The following is a 25797-nucleotide window of genomic DNA, read 5'->3' as shown; positions in this document are numbered from 1 at the left end:
TCAAAACATCCTAGAAGCGAATAGAACTAAAAGTATTTTATTTCAAAATGTATCCATGTAACTAGTTGTTTATCTTATTTTATTTGCCAAAAAAAAAGTCTTAGTAAAAATATTTGCCAAAATTAAAAAATTAACACATTTTTAGATTTTTTTTTCAATCATCGTATGTATTAACTAAAAAAGTTATTGGCAAATATTAAAATCGGTATTAATTTATATTTATTCGTATTTAAAATTCCATACCTAATCGTACGGATACGAAGGAAGTCAAGGGCAATCTATTTTCCACGGCATTCAACGGTCGAGATTGGTGGGAAAATATCCTAACTCTCTTTCGAATAAGCAGCTAAAATTAACACTAACGTGAAGCACGTGATTCACCGACCCAAAGAAGGAAGACGACGCGTTTTATTTACGCGCGCGTGGATTCAGTTTTAATTAAGTAATTATTTTATTACAATTTAGCATATGCTTTTCTTTTTGGGGTAGTATTTTAAAAACGGTGAGCCACACGGGATGGTGATGGTCCAGCATGATCCGACCGTTCTATATAAGGAAAAACTCATGATCCAAAGAGATTTTGACCGCCCTTCTATTACTTGAAGTAGTAAACTATAAATTAGATTAAGAAGGGAAAAAGAGAACGAATTTTTCTTTTCAATGTGGTTTTTAATTTGCAGTAGATCTCGCGATTCGTGATTTTAAATCTTTTATTTTATTTTATAGATTTAATATTTTATGCATTCTTTTAATCTAATATTTAGGTTAATTTTGTTAATTACCTAGTTTGGATGGGGACACGATTAAAGAGGATTTGACTAGAGAAATTTAAATAACTTGCTTTCTCTCGCTTCCATGGCTTGCCATCCCCTTGTTAGTATAATGTCTATAGCTCGTATTCTCTCACGTCCATGGCTTCTCATCCCCTTATCTACTTGATGTCCATAACTCGCCATTTCTTTATTCGTATATCCATAAGGATAGTTTTTCGAGAAATCCCTTCAAAAATATATGTTAAGTCTAAAAAGGATAACGTGTTCTCATATGACACCTAATTATCTTCCAATATGTTTTATCAAAGAAAAAGAAATACGAAAAGTAATAAGAGAAGCATCGACAAATTAGAAAAAGAAAATTAAGGTGAAACATTGCACGTTAAATAATGTATTTTTATCAATCTTTTATTTTATTTTGTTTTATTTCAAAGTCCATTAAATTCAACGCAATAGCGATTTTTTTTAATTTAAAAAACGAACTTGAAAAAAAAAAGTATGGGCAGGTTTAGATTTTAATATTCAAAATCCGAATGAAATTCAATTTAATCCATTTTTATTTTTATATTATGTTATTTTTTATTTATATATCATATAATTTATATCACGCGAAAAATAAATATATTTACTCTAATGTATATGGATAAAAATATGATAACTTGTATATGTTTGTAAATTTAATAAAAAAAAGGTATTGACTTATATAAAATGAAAATTAAAACTCTCATTAGACATCCGTCCGATACGATATTATATAAAATAAATAAATTTAGTAAAATGAACATTATATAATGATGGCATGCAATATACATGGTCACTAAATATTGAATAAAAAATTATATTTATAGAAATAAAAAAATAAATCTAAATAGATTTCGATTAACCTTTTATAAATATGAAATGAACATAAATAAAATTTAACGATGATATCTCGAGCTAAATCGAATTAGTGTAACTAAGCATAGAATTAATACTTACAATAATTTGACCGGATTCATAATATAATAAATTACCATCGACAGCCTTCCACTACATTTCCTAGAATGGATTATTCGAATTGTTAGATTACGTAACTACGATAAGTCAAAAGTTAATAATTAATACTCTTTTCTCAAAAAAATATAATTAAATTGGAATTTTTCACATAATTCTAAATCGAATGAAGTAAAAACAGAGTCGAAATGATCAGATGTTGAAAGACAAAGGCAGCTTTGAATTTAATTGCCAGTCTTTTTCTTTTACGTCACGCCAAGCTCCGAATTATTGTAATTTTTGAAAAATAGTTCAATTGGATTCATTTTATCTATGCTTAAAGTATGGTTAATAATTTCAATATTCGACTTGAAATTTGAAAAAGTATAGGAATTAAATTCTTAAAAATAAAAATAAAGAGATTAAATTTCAAATTTACAAAGAATATAATGACTTATGGAACATTTTAACCATTAATATATCTATATTATTGGGTTGGTGTCACGGGTTAACCGGATGCTAACTCAATTGGAAAAGACTTATTTATCTTTTTTTAAATGATAACTAATATTTATTGTTAATGATGTATTACTTGAGTTTGAGTATAACGATTCTCACTTTTGTATTTTTGATGCTAGAAGGATTGATAATATTAACATTGAAATTATTTTGGAATTTGAAAGCCGAAGGTTTGATGTAATCTATTTTTTCAATAAAGTTATCGAATAAATTTAAGTGGTTTATTCGATCTGATTAGTTTAATTTGGATTTAAATAAAAAATATTGTTTTTGGATTGGTTGGATTCAAATTTAAATATATGTTTTAAAAAATATTTAAACTAACTATAAAAAATATATTAATATAAATATAAAATTTATATAATTTAAACAATAAAACAAATTTTTAGGTGAGTTAAATTGAACCTGGTTCTAGAAAATTTTATAAAATTTAGTTGCGACTGAGGAATACTTCTGCTCTTAAATATTAAATTTCATATTCATTTTTATATGATATCAAAAGAGAGAGATGAGAGCCACACAAATAAATTCGTATAAAATAGGTGTCTAACGAAAAATTTAAATACCATTTCATACAAGTTAAAATTTATATTCGTCTTTTTAAATATCGAAAATAAGTAATAATTATACTTTTTCTTTATTAGAAAGAAAGTCAAAGTAAGATAATTAAACGTTTGGGGGAACCCCAAACTAAAGGAGGGATAAAATACAATGAACCCAACCGCATTAGCATTGAATTTTTGTAAACCCTTAAAATGCTTTCCCTAAGTTGAAATAGTAAAATCCAAAAATATAACATAAACAACAAATTTGGCACCATAAGGGGTAAAAGTTAAGGTTAGGTTACACAAAATTTCAAAGCATAAAATATAATTATGTCTCTTTACAACCTATAAAAACAAGGGATTTAAATCACTTTAATATGCTTAAGAAAGACAACTCATGCACTTAATCACATTTTGTCTTAATATTCTTTTTCTTTCTTTTCTTGGAAATTACTCTGACCAATCAAACTACAATGTGTTTTTCATTGAATTTCTGTCTTCTCTCTGTTGTTGGTAGTCATCCATGACACATCCACTAATTGGACATAGTTTTCACTGCCTCAATCTTCTTTTTAATAAAGATTTATTATTCCCTAAATTGTATTTAGATTAAAAATTTATTGGGTATAAATTTAATTAGAAATAATTAAATGATTATTTTTTACAAAATATTAAATATAAGTATGAAGATAATTTTTTTCTAATTTAAACCCAAAATAAATTTTAAAAAAATATGACTTGAAATCAAGAACATATTTTTTTTCACTAAAAATTTCGTAATCTAGTTTAATAAAATTAGTGATAAAAAAGGTGTGACTGTTAAACTGTGAAACCATCCAATCATTTTTATTGTTGATGGAAGTGATGGTGAAATTTCATTTTCAACTCCTACATGAGACACTGATATTTGGGGAAAAGAATAATAAAATAACAAAATAAATGGAATTGATTTATGGTCCAAGATCGAACTTCTTCTTGTCTTCTGTCTCACTCTACAAAAACAATCCCTTGTTTTTTACTTCCAATACCCGCCATTGCTTGGTTACCTTTTATGCTGCTATTTTGACTTCCATCACACCTTTTCATTTATTTAATCTTGTAAAATTTTAACATGGGTTAACATTCCATCTTACACCTGAGTTTTTTTTTGTCTTAATTTGGTATTTAAGTTTAAAGCTTGTTACCCAGACCAAATGGTAAAATTTTAACATGGGTTAACATTCCATCTTACACCTGAGTTTTTTTTTTTGTCTTAATTTGGTATTTAAGTTTAAAGCTTGTTACCCAGACCAAATGATATCACATGACCCAATGAATATTTGATACGTGTGCTCTAGTGAGAAAATATAGGTGTTTAATTGGAAAAAAATATGTTAAATACCAAATTGAACATTAAATCCGGATTTAGGTACTTAAATGGAACAAAAAAAACTCAAGTATCAAATATAAAAAAAAAGGTACCAAGGGCACGTTTGGTTCGCTGTAATGGAATAGAGCTGTAATGGAATAGAGGCGTAATAGTAATTCAATTGTTTGGTTGAATGTAATGGAATAGAGGCGTAATAGTATTCTTATGTTTGGTTGAATGGAATGATGTTGTAATAGCATAAAGAAAAAAAAAACTAAAATTACTAGAATACCCTTAGCAGAATTTTTTAGGTAGATTATTATTGTTATTGTTATTAAATTTTAATAAGATTATTAATATAAATAATAAATAATTTAATCATATTTTAACATAATTATTATTAAATACAATTTAATAAAAATATATAATTTAATAAAATTCTTAATATTAAATATTCTTATATGAATTTTCTAAAATCATAATATAAAATACTATAAAATATAATTTAACATAATTATTATTAAATATAATTTAATACAAATATATAATTTAATAAAATTCTTAATATTAAATATTCTTATACAAATTTAATAAAATCATAATATATAATACTATAAAATATAATTTAAAATAATTATTATTAAATATAATTTAATAACAATATATAATTTAATAAAATTCTTAATATTAAATATTCTTAAATGAATTTACTAAAATCATAATATATAATACTATAAAATATAATTTAAAATAATTATTATTAAAAATATAATTTAGTAAAAATATATAATTTAATAAAATTCTTAATATTAAATATTCTTAGAATTTACTAAAATCATAATATAATACTATAAAATATTAATTTAAATTAATTATTTTTAAATATAATTTAATAAAAATATATAATTTAATAAAATTCTTAATATTAAATATTCTTAGAATTTACTAAAATCATAATATATAATATTATAAAATATAATTTAATAAAATATATAATTTAATAAAATTCTTAATATTAAATATTCTTATATGAATTTACTATAATCGTAATAAATAATAGTATAAAATATAATCTAAAATAATAATAATTAAATATAATTTAATAAAAATATATAATTTAATAAAATTCTTAATATTAAATATTCTTATATGAATTTACTAAAATCATAATATATAACACTATAAAATATAATTTAAAATAATTATTATTAATATAATTTATTAAAAATATATAATTCAATAAAATTCTTAATATTAAATATTCTTATATGAATTTACTATAATCATAATAAACAATACTATAAAATATAACCTAAAATAATAATAATAAAATATAATTTAATAAAAATATATAATTTAATATAATTTTTAATATTAAATATTCTCATATGAATTTACTAAAATCATAATATATAATACTATAAAATATAATTTATAATCTACTTTATTATTTTTAAACTGCAATACATATTTAATGTGCTAAAATATCATTAGTGAAACAAATAATTTAATTATTCTACAATAATAAAATTAGAAGTAATAAATAACTTGAGAATTATATTTTTCATAAACATAATATTCATATATTAACAAAATGTTACATGAAATTCATAAAATTCTATGTCATAATCCATATGTTATACAGTTTTACAACATCAAAAAGTTAGAACATTGTAATGACATACCATCCCAAATATTACAAACAGAAAAAGTTACGAAAATATCATCAACAGAACCATGATTTTTAATGGTCAACAAGAAATCTTCTGACCCATTCCAACCGCACATAAGAAGGTAAACTAAAGAAAACGAGCATTTGAGTTGGATGATCTGGAATTTTGCTCAATGCTCGATAGCGCTCATCCACAGTTAAACCTTCTATTTCACATAAGGTTAGATATCAATTTGTAGCTTTTTCTTAGATGATCTGGAATTCTTTTGACTTTTGTTGAACTACCACATCGGAGGCAATACTCCTACTGATTTGTTCGCCAATGGCCCGCATGTTTTCCGCTAATAAAGTGGCAGCATCATGAAATGAAGAAGAAATATGATCACTTGCATCAGAATTCTTTTTTTTCTTCTTTGAAGATGTGGAACCCCCTTGGTTTCTATCTGGTTGTGGTTCCGTAGCAGAAACATCCATGTCATCCAAAGAGACATCAGCTTCGCAGTCATAGAATTCGTTTCTTTCTTCATTAATATCTGTAGTAGGTACATCCTGAACATTTATTTCTTCAATAACACCAGCGACTGTTTGAGCATCTCTCCCAATCACTCGATCTCTTGCGTAGATAGCAGTAAGTTGGTCGTAGTAAGGGAAACTACGATGTCTGAATTAACCGGCTTCTTTATGACTCTATAAAAATGAGGAAATCATATTAATTATAAGTTTGGTAAAAATAAGATAATAAAGACTTGAAATAATTCTTACATTTAAATAAGAGTTCCAAACCGCATCTTCAGCAACAACGATCTGCCTATGCTCATCCCAACCAAAACCGCTATTGTTTTGGCCATTAAGCATGTCATACACGATTGACCAATCCCTTTTTAGTAACCTAATCCTCGATTCAATATTAAGTCTAGCCTTCAACATTGCATTAGGTAAATCCTTTTCTAACATTTTTTCCAACTCGTTTAAATAACCGGCTTTGAACCCCGTATCAGCATTAAAGGTTCCAACATTGTGCAAGTCCACCATGCAAGAAACTAATGCTGCATCTTCTTCTGGAACCCATTTCCTTTTGGTTCCTCGAGAAGCTTGGGAAGAAACATTTGATTCTGAAACACTTGACATAATTATATTAACAAAAAAAAAACAAATTAAAATTAAGTTTAATATCATGAATCAAAAGGTGAACACTTTATAAAATTAAAATTGAGTTCAATATCATGAATCAAAAGCTCAACACTTAATAAAATTATAACACATGATGAATGAAAAGAAGTTAAATTATAATTCAACAAGTTTAGTACAATACAAAAAACAATTCAAACACCACCAAAGTTTCACAAACTAGATACATAAAATAACATAAACAAATTAACTCAAACTCATTTTGTCTCTAAACCTAAGTAATTTCTAGATGCTTGCCATTCATCCAACATTTGGTTGGCTAGTTCCATCCTCCAAGTAGCCCATGCATCTGATGGATGAATAATTATGATATTCGGTTCATCGCAATCTACCACATTACTAGGTAATCCTTCTATCACCTTCGATTCAATAGGATCAATACTCATATGGGTTTGAATAAAATTATGGAGCAAACAACATGCAATAATGATTCAATTATGCACCCTTATAGGATAGAATGATGGACTCCTAAGTATTCCCCATCTAAGTTTTAATAACCCAAAGTATCTTTCAATAACATTACGTGCTGAGGTATATTTCATATTAAAAAATTCTTGCGGAGTACTTGGCTGATAACCCTGACGCCACTCAGTCAAATGATATCGTTGTCCTCTAAAAGGTGTAAGAAATCCCTCACAATTTGTGTATCCAGTATCAACTAGATAATAACAACCTATAAATTTTTTTAAATGATTAATTCCCTAAAAAAAGTTTGATCTTAATGAATAATTCAAAGTCCTCTAACTATCCAGTTTACCATGAGAAACTTTTAGTCTATGTCTCCTACTAATGGCATCTCGAAGAACCCGTCCATCAGCAACAGAACCTTCCCAACCAGGAAGAACATAAACAAATTGCATATCAGGTGTACAAACACCTAGCATATTTGTTGCTATGTCACCTTTTCGCGTTCAATATCTAGGTTTATCAACTGTTGGAACCCTAATCTTGATGTGGGTTCCATCAAGAGCACCTAAGCAATTCTATATCACATGTTATAAAAAATTGAGTTAGGATACTAAACTTAAATCTAAATCAACTAAATTATGTACAAGCTATATATAAAACTCAATCTAATACCTTAAACCATTTCCACCTTGTGTCTGAAGAATTAGCTGTAATTGGCTCTGCCTTTTTAAATAACACATCTTGTAAACGTATGACAGCATTTAAAACACTATGAAATGATCTGCTAACAGTTTCCCCGGACCTATTAAAGTGATGCTTGATAACTCGATTTTTAAGGTGATGGGAAATGATATGTAAAAACATTGCCACTTGCTCATCAACAAGCATGTTCCTTGACGACTTCAATCCCCCTAACGTTTGTAACATCTCACATAGTTTAAAAAAGGCAAATCTATTCATCCTAACTTGTTCAATACAGGTCTCATCACTAACATATATAAGCCTTTTCACATAATCCCGTTTTGCATAAAAATCTAAAATATAGGACCTAATCATTAGTCTATAAGTATGTAGGCTATGGCTGGCACCCAATGTAAGTAAGAACCAACTCGCAGTTCTACAGATTTGCAACCATATTGTCAACGTAATACCAATTATTTTATGCCTCACACTTTGTGCAATTAAAGACAGATGAGCCATTACTGCAAGATATTAAAGTGTTATATTGCTTGAGATCATAATAAAAGGGTCACATTTCTCCAATCATAATTTCAATAACAGTAAAATAAAATTAAATAATTTAATTGCCAAAGAACTTACAATGATTGTGTGAATAGAAAACGTTCAACTGTGGGTGGAGGAAGCAATCAAACAAGCCAAAGAATTCAAGTTGCAATAACACACTATAAAAAATGAACAATACAAATTTAGAATCTTTACAAAGCAAAAATAGAAATTAAAATTATCTTTGCAACTTGAAATTCATTTCTTTATCAAATTAGTTGTCATGATATAAAAGCACTTTAGGCCTCGATAATACAATCACAGATGGCATGCCTAGTCTATTAACCAAAACCTTATGTAGAAATAGACTATCCTTGTGAGGTGAACAAATTTTGAAAATAGTCTACAGCAATTTGCATAAATTCATCTATATATTGAATTAAAACTAAAATTATATTTATACAATTGCATTCAGAATGAAACAATCCAATCTCAATCCAAAATAGCAAGCAACAAGGGAAAAATAAGAGAACAGATTGAATACCTAACATTCTCCCAACATGGTATGTATAAAAATACGGGCATAGTTTACCGTCAGACGGTAAAAAAACAGGCCAAAAATAGAGAGGAGCCCCATTCAATAACATCTTCCTCATTAATATGCATTTATATCTGAAGCTCACATCCAAGTCCAAATAACAAATTGAAGGATGTCCTATCCCCAAAACAAAATTTTTTATTTAGTTCCACCAATAAAGTCAGCATAACTTCAACTGTCAATCATAACTATATAGATTAAACTGCTTGATCAACCAGTAATAAAGGATATGTTAGGAGATTTCTAAGATCGTTCACTATCTTTCCTAGTTTTTCTTTGTTTGCCTGCCGAGGAAACAAAATCTATCACCATCATACCATATTATTAATTTTAGTTCCAAAAGCTCATAAGGCAATGTAGAGAAGAAAATTCAACAAATATCGTTCGCATCATCATTGAGAACATGTACCCTCCTTCCAAAGCAATAATCGTTATCCATTAAGCAGACACTATTGACATTTTTCATAGAAACAAACAAACAAAAACAAAATCCACCAACTAATCCCAAACTTTTGAACTAAAGTAAAACAATAACAATAACACCCACTTGCAATTTTCATGTAAAAAATGTAACAAAACATTTCAGAATTAAAATATGCACTTTTATGCCATTAAAAACAAAACATAATCAATTTATACACACCAAAGTAATATATCCATTTTCTATGTTCATGCCAAAAATGAAAAAAAAATCATTGAAACCTTAAATGAACCATAAACAGAAAAGACCCATTTTTCATATTCATCTAAAAACTGTAAAAAAAAAATCCATAGAAACCTCAAAATGAACCAATCCTAAAAACAAAAACAGGAAGTACCCATTTTCAATCTTCATCTAAAAAATGTAATAAACAACAATTCGAACCTTAAATGAACTATCTCAACACACACCAAAAGAAAAGAAAAATGAACAAGCCCTCATATAAGAATGTAGTGAATCATTTGAACTGTAAAACTACTCATATCTAAACAAACAGATAGATAATATACCAAAAATTAAAAGCCATTTGATATTCATGTAAACAATGTCCTTAATAAACATCCACTCCAACCTTCAAATAACCCATTAAAAAACTGCATATACCAACGCACATATACAAGATACACAGCAAAAACAAAATACACTCATTTGCCAACACAATCCCAAAGACGATACAAACCATTCAAAAATTAAAGTGCACCATTAGAATTCAAAAACACAAAAAATAAAACAAACCCATTCTCCAGATTCTTTTAAAAAGGAACATTCTAATTGATCGATCAAAATAAATAAATAACTCAAACCCGATGCTCTAATAAACATTCCAATAATAGAAACAACACCATTCAAAAAAGATAAAAAGAACCAAAAATTGATCAATCAAAATTCTCAAAAGCCACATGCAAACATATCTTCCACATCTGCATTACAAAGATTAAGCAAATAATCATAACAAAAAACATACCTAGCGACAAGGCGAAAACCAGCCTTGTACCTTTGCTGAAGACGACCCGTACGGGCCACCAAATAAGAAAACGATGGAAGAAGAAGCAGAAATCGATGGAAGAAGAAGCAGAAATTACCTTTGCAATATCGATGGAAGAAGAAGCAAAAATCAATGAGGGCAGAAAAAGGAAACGAAAATAAAAAACGGGTAAGGAATCCCTAATCGGCGCTAAATGGGGGGAATGCCTATTACGGGATGTGGGCGTATTAGGGACGGAATAGATTCGGGACGTAATAGCATTACGAGCAACCAAACACCCGTTTGGTGGTGGGCCCACAGAATAAGGGGAATGCATTCCTATTCCCCCCAACCAAACAACCAGCAAGTGTTTAGAATTTAGGACCAAATGGTAAACACATGTTACCTATTGTTTGAACAACGAGATTTATTGCAATAAAAATAATAAACAATGTCTTTAGAATTTAGGAGAACTATTTTTTTTCCTTTCTAACTTGTTAGATCCAAACAACTTATGCAACATGTACATGCATGTTTATAATCTAATCGATGTGTTTTAAATATGCACGACCGAGCTAATGGTTGGGCTCACCAAAAGATTTGATTGATACAAAACTGTTACTCAGAAAATTCAATTAAAGCGTTTTAAAATTTAGCGACCAGTTAAAATTTGGACCATGGTTTGAGGACTTTGGTGCAATTAATCCATAAGTGAAATTATTTTACATGGATTATGCTTTCGCTTTTATATTTGAGTTGGGCATTTTTGTTTTTTAAAGGGGAAGAAATTCACTATTTATTCTAAGATGATTTAAGAAAAGTAAAATCATCTTTTCAAAAAAAAGTAACGTAAAATGATGTGAACAAAATTTGATTTTAGATTTTTAGTTTAATAAATTTTGAGATTTAATCCTTATATTTTAAAAAATAAGTTTACTTACATTTTATTTGAAAAAATCAAGTCACATAATTAAAATAAATAGTATTTATCATCATGTCAAATATGTTAAGTTGAAACTTTTAAAAAGAAAATACCAATTATGTTAATAATTTGAAAAAGAGAGAGAGAGAAATATTTAAAGTATAGTGAATAAGGGTGAGTTTGGATGGGCGATACGTTTACCTATGATTAGTGTAAAAATAGTAATGGCGGTAAGATTAGATGCTATAGTGACACTGTAGCGTGAGATAAAAAGTAAGCTAAATGTACCGCACCGCACCCAATCGCCCATTTAAATCCACCTTAAATCTTCCACTTGACAAAGTACATAGAAAAATAACATATTTTAACATCATAAAATTTATACTTGTATAAATATTTTGATTGAATTTGGTGTCACTAAGTAATCAAATATCAATTGAATTAATGAATAATAAAAATATATAATTATAATATGATTATCTATTTTAATTATTTAAATAAAAGATTAAATATAAATTAATAAAATAATCATAAGTGAGATAATATAATCTAAAAATTGAAAATTCCTCATTTGACTTGGTCTTTCAAATCATGGGTTTGTCATTTAATTCCTTCCTTCCCCCCATTAGGCTTATAGCAGCCTCGTTTTTTATTTTCTACTCGTCACTTTTTCTACCACCCATTTGTTCAATTCCCTTTTGCTATAATAATTTAATCTTAAAATCAAAATTGGTTTTATTATTATTTTCAAAACATTGTCTTAATCCAAATATCCAATCAAGTTCTATATATATGCTTCCTCGGTGGCTTCTTTTTATGATATATTATTTAAAATATTTAAAAATAAATTCGTAACATGATAAATAAGTAGAAGTTTAATTGCTTTTCTAAAAAGTTTGATAATATTTTTGATGCATTTTAAAAATTTAAGTACTCAAAGTGTAAAAAAAAAAAGAGTAGAGGTTTAATTGTTTTTTTTAAAAACAAGTACCCAAGTGAGTGAAAAAAAATACAGTCTGAATTATTTTTTTTAATAAAAACTTTAAGGGCTTTTTACACTCTTAAACTAACAATAAACTAATTTTGTTAACTATTACTTTCGGCGGTAAATGGAAAATTCAATGTTATCTATCTTGTAAAATTAGCGTTAAATTAGATTTTGATAAAAGATGTGTATGATAAAATGAAAAATTAAGAATTAAATTTATACTATAAAGCTGTTTGATATATTAGTAAAAATTAATCTTATCAATATGATATTATTTATTTAATTTGAATAGTTTTAGATAAAATTTAAAGATAATAATTTGAATATTTGAATATTTTAATGAAATAGAAAAAAATATTTAAAAAAGTAACTATCTATTTATTTATCTTATTAAATATTTTTTAAAAATATATCAAATAAAAAGTTAATTTAATTATAAATATAATTAAAAAATCAAATTTTTATTTTCAATAAAATGAGAAATTTTAATGATTTATCGGAAGACACCAAAAATGAAAATTAAAAAAAGTTAATGATGGAAGGTTCATGAACATAAAAATCCTCAAAGAGAAATTAAATTGCTAAATATGCTGTCCCTCTTTTCTGTGGAAATGTTAAATCACTTTTTGATATTTGGCAATCAAATCACATTTTTGTTCAAAGCATCTCCCCGTTTCCCATAATTATCATTAACTTCGAAGAAATTGGTTTTAAAAATAGAATATTGATAATTTTTTATTTTATTATTTGAATCATTCAATCAATATCTTATGAAAATTTACTCTCTTTTCTTTTAAAAGTAATTCACAAAGTTTAATAATTATAATTATTGAATTGAGATTTTTAAATAAAAAATATGCAGATTTAATTTTTAACTTTTAAAAATTAAAATATAGAGACTAATAACATATTTTAATATTAAAAAAACAATTGGTATTATTTAGAGTCACACTAATTTTTCAATTTTTTAGTGTCTAAGTTCAAACTTATATTGGGTAAATAATATATAAGCTTTGTTCATATTTATTTTTTACTTTAAATCGTATGCTGTTCTTATTCGAAAATTTTCGAAACAAAAAAGAAAAAAAGTTTAAATATTAAATATGAATATATAAATATATATATTAAAATATCGAAAATTATATAAATACACAAATTACAAATTTTTTTCTTAAAATAGATATGGCACTCACTTTATGGGGAATTGTTGACTTTAATTCGTTACACGAAATTTGGTCTCTAAAAGAAAAAGGCTGGAATAAAACTACCCGCTTTCAAATTTTTGTTGTTATTATTTCAATTTTTTAAATTAAATAGGGTAAAATTAAGGGAAAATTTCGATTTCAGATTATTTTTTTAAAATTATAGATCAATTTTGTAGGAAGTGAGTGTCACGTGAATAAAAATACGTCTAGCTTAACACGCTTTTAATGAAAGATTATAGTTAAAAACTAATTAAATTGGAATTATATATACATAATGCTATTACCTTCCATGTGATGATGTGAATGGTACATGTTCTTATTGAGCAAAAGTTAATGGTGGAGGGTTCCCTGCACAATAGAACTTTGCCCAAACATAGCCCACATGCCTTATATATTACACACCCCATGTGTCTCAGACAAAAGGGGTCAAATCCTTGCCCTCCCACACCCCCTTACCATACCTATACATGCCCAGTTGCATCATTTTTTCTTTTTGAATGTATATTTTTTGCTTTTGAAAATCTTTAAGCCGGAACTCGAATTTTACTTTGATCGGTTCTTATAATCATTCTTAAGAGATGCCATCGATTGGAGATTTGAATTTAAATGCGTGGACTTATTACTCTTTATTCTAAACTATCAAAATTTTTGTTTTTTTAGGTATAACAATTGATGTTATCATCTGTTTTACGATTTGAAATTAATTTTGTATGAGTCGGGTGGCGATAGTCAAAAAATTATTTTAAGAGGGTCCAAAGATGCATCATAAACTTGGAGAGTCAAAGTGCAAATTTATCATTATACTAGTAAAATTTTAAAATTTGAAGGAGCTACAAGATAATTTTACCATTTGGGAGGGGGCAAGGCCACCGCATGCTATTACGCCCCTATATTCAAATAAAGTCTTCTCAATAATAAGGACTCCAAACTTTAATATCAAATCACTAACATATTATTTCGATACTTTATATTTTCAGATAATCTAATTGAGGTTAGTTCGCGTGAATACCTTAGAATTACGCATTCATTTCAACCCTGTTAATTTGATGTAATCTTAAAGCATTGATAGCCATAAGTTTAACCACAAACAACATGATTTGAGAGGAAATTTTGGTCCTTGTCCTTGTCTCTGTTACTTTTATTGCAAAATTATTTTAATGCACAGTACAAAAAAATGATGCAATTCTGGCAAATACAATGAACAAAATGACTGTTTCTTACAATAACTTGAAATTAAGAGTGTGAAGGCAAGGACATATTGTCCATGGAATTTTAAGGCCAAGACCTTTGAATTAAAGTCTCTTTTCAGGGATGTGATTTATATAAAGTCAGTTGTAGGGGGGAGGCATTCTTGTCTGCTAATAACTTTGTTTTACTTTTTTGGTTGTAAAGCTAAGACATTTAGATGCCTTAATTTGATTAGCAAACAAAATCTTAAGTTATGGTCCAAAAAATATGAGAGTTTTAAACATTTCTTTTTTGAGAGATAGAATTTGCTTGGCCATCTTCAATGCCAACAGGACATGTTTGATCCAATATTTGTCAGAGAAAATTTTCGAATTTGGGAGTAGCAATGCATTTTTGGTTTTAATGTAGTGGGAATGTTTCATTTATTTTTCAATAAATTTATATTCATCCCTTGATAAAATATAAAAAGGGTAGGGATAAAATAGTGATAAGAAAACTAAATGATCCGAACTAATTTTGGCTTGGCCTAAAAAACTCAAACCTTAAATTCAAATGAACCCAAAACAAAATCTAAAATGATACAAAAGCAAAACGAATCGGACTATAAAAACTCTAACCAAAATGATTCAAATATTTTAAAATTTCAAATTCAATTAATTTTACATGAACCTAACCAAAACTATATTTTTCTTAAAAATAAATTACTAACCCTAAAACTTAGATGAGAGGTTTGAAGTTTGAAATCAGATGCTTAAATTTCGTAGGGAAATAGACATGTAGTTATTGCATTGTTAAGGTATGGCTATGTTGAGGGTAGGCAGCTAATTAAGTGGGCAGCCCACCCAGGAAGCTATCTTTGTTGCCATCAACCTAACAGCCAGGGTTCTAAAAGATGTTGACAACTTTTTTCGTAGTAAATAATAATAAAAAGGGACAGAACTGGTTGGGTCACATTGGACCAACATTTGTTAATGTTGTAGGAAGTGAAATTTTATGGTCCATTTTCTCTAACAACCTAATATCTCGGCCCCCTTTAGTTCTCTTCTGGCCCAAAATAAATAAAATGTCTATGGAAATATTTCTCAACATTTTCTTTTATATATAGAAAAGAAAGGAAAATACGTTTTATTTTTAATTTAATAATTCCTTCGAAATATTTTCGTGGCTAAAAGGCTTTCCTTTTCTAATGATACAAACACCTCTTTTAAGCATATCAATGTGAAAATTTTGATGAAGAAACAAAACGGTTTGATATGTATTTTATAAAAAAAAAATTCATCAATTACAAATTTTTTTTATAAGTTATGGGACCTACAATTAATGTGAATTGTAGAATTGAGCACAAAAATGATGTTAAAAACAAATTCAATTTTGATCGAAATGATAAAATTAAGGTTTTAAGGATCTAGTGTCTCAGGTTTAAGTCTCATCATTTGTGAGGGTATTTTTTAATTTATTTTAGATTTTTATAGATTTTATATAAAAAAACAAAAAGATCAAAACGTTATCATTGTAATATTTGTTGCTTTGTAAGAAAGAAGAGAATATTTAATCATTTTCCAAATGAATTGGTGTTTGATTAGTTTGCGAATTGAGTTGCACTTAAATATAGTACTAGATTTTTGCATACCCATGATGATGTAGATGAATTTTTTTTTTGTAAACATATATTTTATAAAGAATTTATATAAAAATAAATGAGACTTTGGTTAAAATGATAAACATAAAATCTTTTCTGTTTTAAGTTCAAATCTTATTATTGTAGATTTATTTTGGTTTTTGCAAATTTTCTATAAAATATAAAATAAAAAAGCACCATCATAATATTTTTTATTTTTAAATAAATTTCTTCTAATTATTTTTATCTAAGTTTGAGTGTATTTGACAAATTGAATTTTTAGCTATGAATTTTATAAGCATTGAATTTATACTATAAAATTGTTTGATATATAAGTAAAAATTAAACAGCGGATATAAATATTTTATTTGACAATAGTAATTATTATTATTTCATAATTGTAGTCTTATTAATAAGACATTATTTATTTTATTTATATATAATTTAAATATTTTATTTTTAATAAAATGAGGAAATAAGTTAATTTAAAAATAAGATTTTGAAAAATAAGATAAATTTAATATTTTCCACATGATAAGTAACTATTTATTTATCAAATATTCAACTTTTTTTTTTTGAAAATTTTATATTAAGTAAAAAATTAATTTGGTTATCAAACACATTTAAAAATTAAATATTAAAATTTTTTATTTTTAATAAAAAGAAAAATTTTCAATAGTTTATCAAACACATTCTTAGTATCTGATTGACTCGTATACACTTAAATATAGTATAGATAAATATAGATATAAATATAAAGTAGATTATGACCAACTAATGTAAGTGAAGATTTTGAGGTTTTGAGTTTAAATCTTAGCACGTGATGTATTTTTCACATAAATTGTAGGTAAAAAGATAAAAATTCCCTCAAAATATTTTTTATTTTATAAAAATATTAGACTTTACAATTGAATTAAAATCAGATTAAACATGAAATCAACTCAATAAAAAAAATAAACAAAGAGCTAAATATATGGAATCAAAAGCATATACTTCATTCAATATAATTAAACATTTAACTAAATTCGTCATTCTTACATATGATAATTAATAGCAAACCCATTATCCCAATCGAAGTTCCAAATCCAAATCTTCCTTGGAATCACTAACCACACCAACCTCTAACTCCAACCTTACACTCTCATTAATCTTCTTCTTCATCTTCAACAAATTATTATTATTACATTCATAATCCTTGAATTCCTTGACTTGAAAAACTGATTTTGCACCCTTCCTTCGCCATTTCTTCATTTCATTAGAGAAACCAGAAGATGAAGAAGAAAGATGATGAGGTAATGTAGAACAAAATGAAGGGGCAATCAAAGAAGAAGAAGAACGGAAATTAGGGTTAGGGTTAGGGTTAAGGTTAAGAAAAGATGGCTGATCCTTGTAGTCTCCTGGTGGAGTAGATGACTGTCTTAATAACCTAGCTCTCTCTCTCCTATGAACATTCATGTGACCACCCTGTTGCGGAAGCGACGATAATATTAATAACAATATTATCAGAAATATTTAGATAATTATTATGCCAACAATTATACTAAGAAAATTCCCAGTTAAATTGGAGGGGTCACAAATGGTCCCGCTTAAAACCCAACAACTAGACAGAACTCACTTAGATATTTATAGCAATAATAACTAAATAAATATAACCAACATAAAGCTATTAAATAAAAGCAAACAAATAAGAAATAAAATACCAGAGATTTAACGAGGTTCGGCCAATTTAGCTTACGTCCTCGGACACTACCAAATTAATATTTCTTCTAGAAATATTACAAAGGAGAAGATTTTGGGATGATACAACCAAAGGGGGAGGGGTTCTATATATAACAAACCAAACCCCCTCCCTTTCTATCTTTTCCTAATGTGGGATATTGCCAATATTCAACAAATCTCCACCTTGGCGATATTCCACATCTTCGAACATCTTCTCATAACACTAACTTCAATAGTGTCTTCAAATTTGCAACCAATCGCCTTCTTCCCTTTTGGTAGTTGTGCCAGCTTCCACGTCTTGTTTTTCTCTAGAGATTGCATTTCCTCTTCCATTGCACCTAACCATCTATTATTCTCTAAACTCTGAATGGCTTTGGTGTAAGTGGATGGAATATTATCAACAACTGGAAGTGCATAAGCTACCATGTCAGTGAAACGAGCTGGTTTCTGAATTTCTCGTCTCTGCCTTCTGACTGCAATTGGCTCTGATTGCTGTTGAGGTTCTTGGGTAGAAACCTCTTCCTCATCTGACTCTGCATCTGCCAATGAAGAATCACTAGTGGTACCTTCTGCTGGAATTACCACACTCTGCTCAAACTCCACCTGCTGCGGAGTACACTCCACCTGCTGCGAAGTACTACTCACTCCTTCTGGATTTACCTTATTCAACATGGCAGATTCATGAAAGGTAACATCCCTACTGATTATCGTCTTCTTTGCCTCTAGACACCACAAACGATATCCCTTAACACCAGCATTGAAGCCCATGAATAGAGCCTTCTTTGCTCTTGGATCTAACTTTGATTCTTTCACATGATAATATGCAATAGAACCAAAAATGCGCAAGGTGTCATAATCAGTAGCAGGTTTTCCATACCATTTCTCCAAAGGAGTCTTGCCATTTATAGCAGATGATGGCAAATGATTGATGAGATGTTGAGCGTACGTCACAGCCTCAGTCCAAAACTTTCTATCTAATCTAGCATTAGATAACATACATCGAACTTTCTCCACAAGCGTTCGATTCATACGCTCTGCCACCCCATTGTGTTGCGGTGTTCCACCTACGGTGAAGTGCCTTACTATGCCACAATCTTGGCATATCTTCAGGAAAGGATCGCTTTTATATTCTCCACCGTTGTCTGATCGGAGAACCTTAATCTTCCTTCCTGTCTGATTTTCAACTTTAGTTTTCCACTTAAGGAAAACTTCAAGCACCTCATCTTTGTTCTTCATAGGAAACACCCAAACTCGTCTGGAAAAATCATCAATAAAGGTGACAAAATAACGTCTTCCTCCAAGTGATGGAGTCTTGGACGGTCCCCATACATCAGAATGCACATAATCCAGAATACCTTTAGTATTGTGAATCCCAGTGCCAAATTTCACCCTTCGTTGTTTTCCCAGAACACAATGCTCGCAAAATTCAAGTTTGCAAGTCTTTGTACCTTTCAATAATCCTTGCTTGGCTAGAGTTTGCAAGGATTTTTCACCAGCATGGCCCAAACGCATATGCCACAGCTGTGTTGCCTCAGCGTCCTTCTTGGTACTCGTAATTGCTGCTGCTGTTGTCCCGACCACTGTACTACCTTGGTAGTAATACAGATTGTTCTTTCTTATGCCTTTCAACATCACCAATGCTCCTGAAGTTGCTTTAAGAACTCCATCTCGTATTGTCACAACTAGGCCTTTAGATTCTAACGACCCCAAAGAGATGAGATTCTTCTTCAACTTTGGGACATATCGTACATCCCGCAAAATTCTAGTAGATCCATCATGACTCCTCAGTTTAATTGAACCTATCCCGGCTATTTTACATGTGTTATCATTACCCATGTAAACAACCCCTTCATCTAGTTTTTGAAATTCAAAGAACCATTCCCGAATGGGACACATATGATAGGAACAACCAGAATCCATGATCCACTCATCTGCATATAATGTTGAAGATGTCATACTAAGAGAAAAGTCTGACTCTGCTTCACTATTGCATTCTGCAACATTTGCATCTTGCGGAGTCTTCCCTTTTTTCTTCAATTTTGGACAATCTTTCTTCCAATGTCCTTTTTCTTTGCAAAAGGAACATTCATCTTTGGCAACAGCTCGACCTTTGGACTTTCTTCTCTTCCCCTTAGACTGACTTTGCTGACGACCTCTTGTTACCAATGCTTCCACTGCTGCTTCACCTGAACCTTTCAACTTATCCTTTCGGCGTAGTTCATAGCTATACAATGCAGCAGTTACTTCATTGAAAGTTACTTCCGATTTTCCATGAAGTAGAGTAGTTTCAAGGTACTCAAACTCCTCAGGAAGCGATCCCAACAACATTAACGCCAAGTCTTCGTCTTCAAAAGTCACATCCAAATTCAACAAATCAGCCACCAGCTGATTAAAATTGGTAATGTGCTCGTTCATCGTGGTACCAGGAACATAACTGAAACGAAACAGTCTTTTCTTCATATGTAACTTATTTTGACTGTTCTTCTTTAGAAATTTCTCCTCCAATGCTTTCCACAATTTACTTGCAGAAGTCTCTTTACTGAATGTATACTTCTGCTCTCTGGAAAGACATGATCGAATTGTACCACATGCCAATCGGTTGATGGTCTTCCATTCTTTATCATCAACCCCTTCTGGTTTTTCTTCCTCAATGGCAATATCTAGACCTTGTTGAAAGAGGGCATCTAGAAGCTCGCTTTGCCACATGCCGAAATGACCTGTTCCATCAAAAATTTCCACTGCAAATCTCGTATTTGCAGTTCCAATCCTCGGCAAAATGTACGAAGTGGAAGTTGTTGATATGGATGGTTTTTCTTCTGTCATTTTTGCCATAGCTTCTACTTAATAGCCACCAAATGCAGAATACCCACAAGCTTTAGGAAATGTTTCTGATGTGTAAGATCAGACTAAGCTGCAAACACAGAGCATACTACAAAACCTTGGCTCTGATACCAATTGTTGCGGAAGCGACGATAATATTAATAACAATATTATCAGAAATATTTAGATAATTATTATGCCAACAATTATACTAAGAAAATTCCCAGTTAAATTGGAGGGGTCACAAATGGTCCCGCTTAAAACCCAACAACTAGACAGAACTCACTTAGATATTTATAGCAATAATAACTAAATAAATATAACCAACATAAAGCTATTAAATAAAAGCAAACAAATAAGAAATAAAATACCAGAGATTTAACGAGGTTCGGCCAATTTAGCTTACGTCCTCGGACACTACCAAATTAATATTTCTTCTAGAAATATTACAAAGGAGAAGATTTTGGGATGATACAACCAAAGGGGGAGGGGTTCTATATATAACAAACCAAACCCCCTCCCTTTCTATCTTTTCCTAATGTGGGATATTGCCAATATTCAACACACCCAAAGCTTGAGCCGACCTAAATTCCCTCTTGCAGAAGCTGCAAGTGTAAGATCTTGGCGGCCATGGAATCCCACCATACACATAATCTTCTTCTCTAAACTCTCTCCATGAGGAACCCTTAAGCTTGTTGTTGCCTATAATGATGCTATGGTCGACTCTCAAGCTCTTCTTCTCCATATGGATATTCCTTTTGGTTTTTAGTCTCTAAGCTCTCACATTATGTCAACTTCATAAAGGCAATGAAATGGAGTTTGGTTTCTCGATTTCAGAGAAGAAATTTTAAGTGATTAAAGTTGCGAGAAAACAGGCCATGAAAATTCTAAGCCAGGAGCTGAAAAATCGCACTGCAAAACTATCCTTCTTTACGTTTGGTCACTATGCCTTTTTCTCCATATGATAAAAACACACTCTTCTACTACTTTAAATTTTTTTAAACTATGCTCGAACTTCGATGTGATTATTAGATACGAAAATATATATTTTTTAAATTCAGTCAGTTGCCATTGGGTAAAAAGAAAAAGAAAATCTGAGCAAAAAATAAATGTATGGAGAAAGGGTACAAGTTATGATTTCTCATCCATATCTGGACCAATCGACAATAAGTACTGTAACTATACATTTAATGTTGAATGTCCAAAAACTATCACAATGCCAAATTAAATGAATTGATTAATGAATCCATGACCTCATGCATGTACCAGTCATAGATTTTGCTCAAATCTTCATCTTCATCACACATGTATATTGGCTTACTTTCTTATAGAAATTCATTTAGTAAAAATCATGTTTAAATGCAAAAAGGAAGAAAAAAACTGGTAATTTAAATGATTATTGTTTGGAGTCTGTTTGTATAAATAATAAATTTGAAGAGTATTTTTTTAATTACAAGAGGTGGATAAAATTCTATCAATAATATGATTAGTGTGATTCAAATTCAGATTACATTTGGGGCGGTGAATACCCTAACCATCAGACCAACACACGAGGTTCTTGAATAATATTTTTAAGTGTAGACCTTAGCAAAAATCCATTATATGTTAATAGCATGAATTGATATTCGTTGATAAATTATTGGTTTAGTGGTATAGGTTAACTTAATTCTTCAATACAATTACTAATTATAATTAAGTAATTAACCTTACCCTTGGCTTTTCCTCTTTTAGCTTAGTTTAAAAGATACCATAGAATTGTCGATTGAGTCCTAGCTCAATTGGCATGAATATTGTTGCCAATGTAAGAGGATGGGCGTTAGGGTGTGCTGAAGCGCATTATCATCCTATTTATGAGTTATGGGTTGGGAAGAGATTATGGGTAGTTCTAAGAATTATTAGAATCTATAATGAGATTATTAAAAAAATACCATAGAATTAATGTCTTCAAAAATTAGATTTATTTTTTTGAGTAAATGATTTAACATTTTTTTAAAGTTCATAATATTTAAGTTTTATACTTAGTCAAACTCTATTTTGGTTATTTTTAATTTCTATACTTTTCGAATTTAGAGATTTCAGCCTTGATACAAATGATAGTTGTTAAATCTATTAAGTTAAAATTTGCAGTTTCTAAAATGTTAAAATATACTTCAAGTCCATTACTCTTTATACATTTGAAATTTAATTCTTTTGCTTTTACTTTTAGGATTTAGTCTTTAAACTTTTCAAATTTAGGTTTAATTGTTAACATCGTTAAGATTTTTTTTTAAATTTGCCGGCATAACATTTTGAAATAACAAAATACTCACTTGGTACTTGGTAGCCATATAGCAAGAAAAAGAGATGTTGCAATGAACCTGAATTTAATAGAAGAATTTTGACAAAATGTTAGCAATTGTACTTGTATTTTGAAATGTGAAAAGTAGAGAGACTAAATTCCAAATGTACGAAGAGTATAAGAACTTGGTACACATTTTAACATTTCTAAAATCTTATGTGGCAAACACATTATTGCACATGTCATATCATGCGGACTTGTTATTTTCATATAATACTCACAAAAAGCCACTATCATTTTAGTTAAAGTATTTAACAGCTACCAAACCGAAATTTCAAAATTTAAAAAAAATATTAAAAACTACAGATAACCAAATTAAAGAATAGGAACTAAATCCACAAATTATGCATAGAGAAATACAACTATTATATATATTGAACTAAAATATTTAATTGCTACAGTATTGATTAGGGGTCGAAATTTTAAAATTCAAAATATACGAGATTGAAAATGACTAACAAATACGACTAAATTTGCAAATTAAGCATATTGCAAGGATTACTAGCAAAATTTGATCAATATTATCCATCATATAATTTCAAGCACAAGACACATGCAAAAGATTAATGGCATTTCATATCATTCAGAAAAAAGCTATGATTTATGTCAAAGGAAGGGAAATGCCAGTGCAGAGCACCCCTCGATTTCCTTTCCTTTTCCTTTGTCTATTGAGAGAAAAAAAGAGATGAAGTTTCATCAGAGAAGCGGTTTAAACAAAAGATACTGCCATATTTAGCTGATATTCATTGAAAGACTAGCAGCCAATTAGCTGCTCCCTTGCCTTGCTATTTATAGTTTCTACATTTTGTTAGGGTTCTAAACCCAAAATTGCAGTGTTTACCCGCAGTGTATTTAACAGGTTACCGTCTCTTCCGCTCATATAATTTAAGATACAATAATTATGTAGGTAGTCTGTAATGTTCTTGAATGTCTAGTTTTAATATTCATGCCTGATACATATTCGAATGTTACTTAAAAAAAAATTGAATGGACCTAATCAAAGATATATTCATATGATATTCATACTTAATTCCGAATGACATGCGCAAAGACGGCAAGCGAGGGGTTTTGGCCCTACTTAATTTGGTAAAATTAACTCTTTAATCTTTAAATTTTGATAAATTTAATTAATAATTGTAAAATTTTCATTTTGAACTTCTAAACTTTTTTAGTTTTGCTTTGATTCTTCCACTATAAAACATGGAAATCTATTTAATTACTTACCTTGCATGTCTCATCAATATTGGAATTTGTGTTAATTTTTCTTCCTTTTCTTTTAGGTTGAATTTGGATATTAGTACAAAGATATGAAAGTATTGAATCATGAATGACATTCACACCTTACTTCCAAGTAAGACTGGGAATCTATTTAGTTAGATTGTATATCTCATCAACGTTGAATTGATGTAAAAAGAAAAGTACATGGAAAGTATAAAGAGTAAAGTAGAGTGTGGAATGCATTGAAATTAAGAATTGAGTGAGACTTTGAGACATCAAAGGCTGACAGATGTGATGAGAATTGAGAGATGTGCGTGCGTGTTGGTTTGAAGTTTTAACTCTTTTTCTTTGTTGTTTTGTATTGTGAATCACGGTAAGCCTTGCTATTCGTCGGTCACAGCTCTTTGTTTCATGGGAGATTCCAATTTCCAACGGGGAAGGAAGATCGCAATCATTTTGTAAGTACAGTATCTGTTGTTGCTATTTTACATGGTTTATCTACAGTGAAAGTATAAGATAATAATGTGACAATCGAATGTGTAGTCGCTCCAATCTCAAACATATACTATAAAATAAGTATGATATATATACAAAAATTATTAAATATAAAGTTTAAATTTTAAACTACTCATCATGATTATTTAAAGCAGATTAGACTAAAAAACGATTGAAATACCTGTTCGAAAAGGGATTAAGTTGGTTGAACTATAGTTGAACCGGTAGAACTGATTTTTTATGTTTTTAAGCCAAAATTCTTTATCCAAATTAGGGAAAAATGCCCAACCCTAAACCAGTTACCAACCAGCCCAAGTCCAACCTACATCAATTTTTTTTTGAAAAACTATGAATAGAACCAACCAATGGAACTATTAGTCTTGCCAGTGTTTTAACCCACGGAGCGGCCTATGGAACAATGACCACCTTTGAAGTTTTGGGTCGTTTGCAAATTAACCTAAAGGACTAATAATAGGCTTCTTTAGTCCAAAAAGTTTCTAAGGTGGATCAAGATCAACCTAGTTTTTTACCCACAATTTATATACTAGAAATGAAAACTTTGAGCCAATTTAGGTATCAAACAACAAAGATTAT

At 29.0% G+C, this 25797-nt stretch overlaps 1 protein-coding gene across 1 annotated transcript; it reads right to left on the bottom strand.

Annotated features, from left to right (window-relative positions):
- Positions 1-17675: 17675 nt before the first annotated feature.
- On the bottom strand, positions 17676-18068 carry LOC107929061 (transcriptional regulator SUPERMAN). Its single transcript, XM_016860398.2, has one exon. It carries the CDS (start codon positions 18066-18068, stop codon positions 17676-17678), a length of 393 nt encoding a protein of 130 aa, XP_016715887.2.
- Between the last annotated feature and the right edge of the window lie 7729 nt (positions 18069-25797).

Source organism: Gossypium hirsutum, chromosome D09 (assembly GCF_007990345.1).
Source record: "Gossypium hirsutum isolate 1008001.06 chromosome D09, Gossypium_hirsutum_v2.1, whole genome shotgun sequence".
Classification (NCBI taxonomy): Eukaryota; Viridiplantae; Streptophyta; class Magnoliopsida; order Malvales; family Malvaceae; genus Gossypium; species Gossypium hirsutum.
The sequence above is the reverse complement of the archived record's forward strand: the minus strand, read 5'-3'. Positions and strand labels throughout refer to the sequence as shown.

Bases quoted from the DNA above. Each gene is read 5' to 3' on its own strand.
- LOC107929061 (XM_016860398.2), bottom strand. From the start codon at position 18,068: ATGAATGTTCATAGGAGAGAGAGAGCTAGGTTATTAAGACAGTCATCT.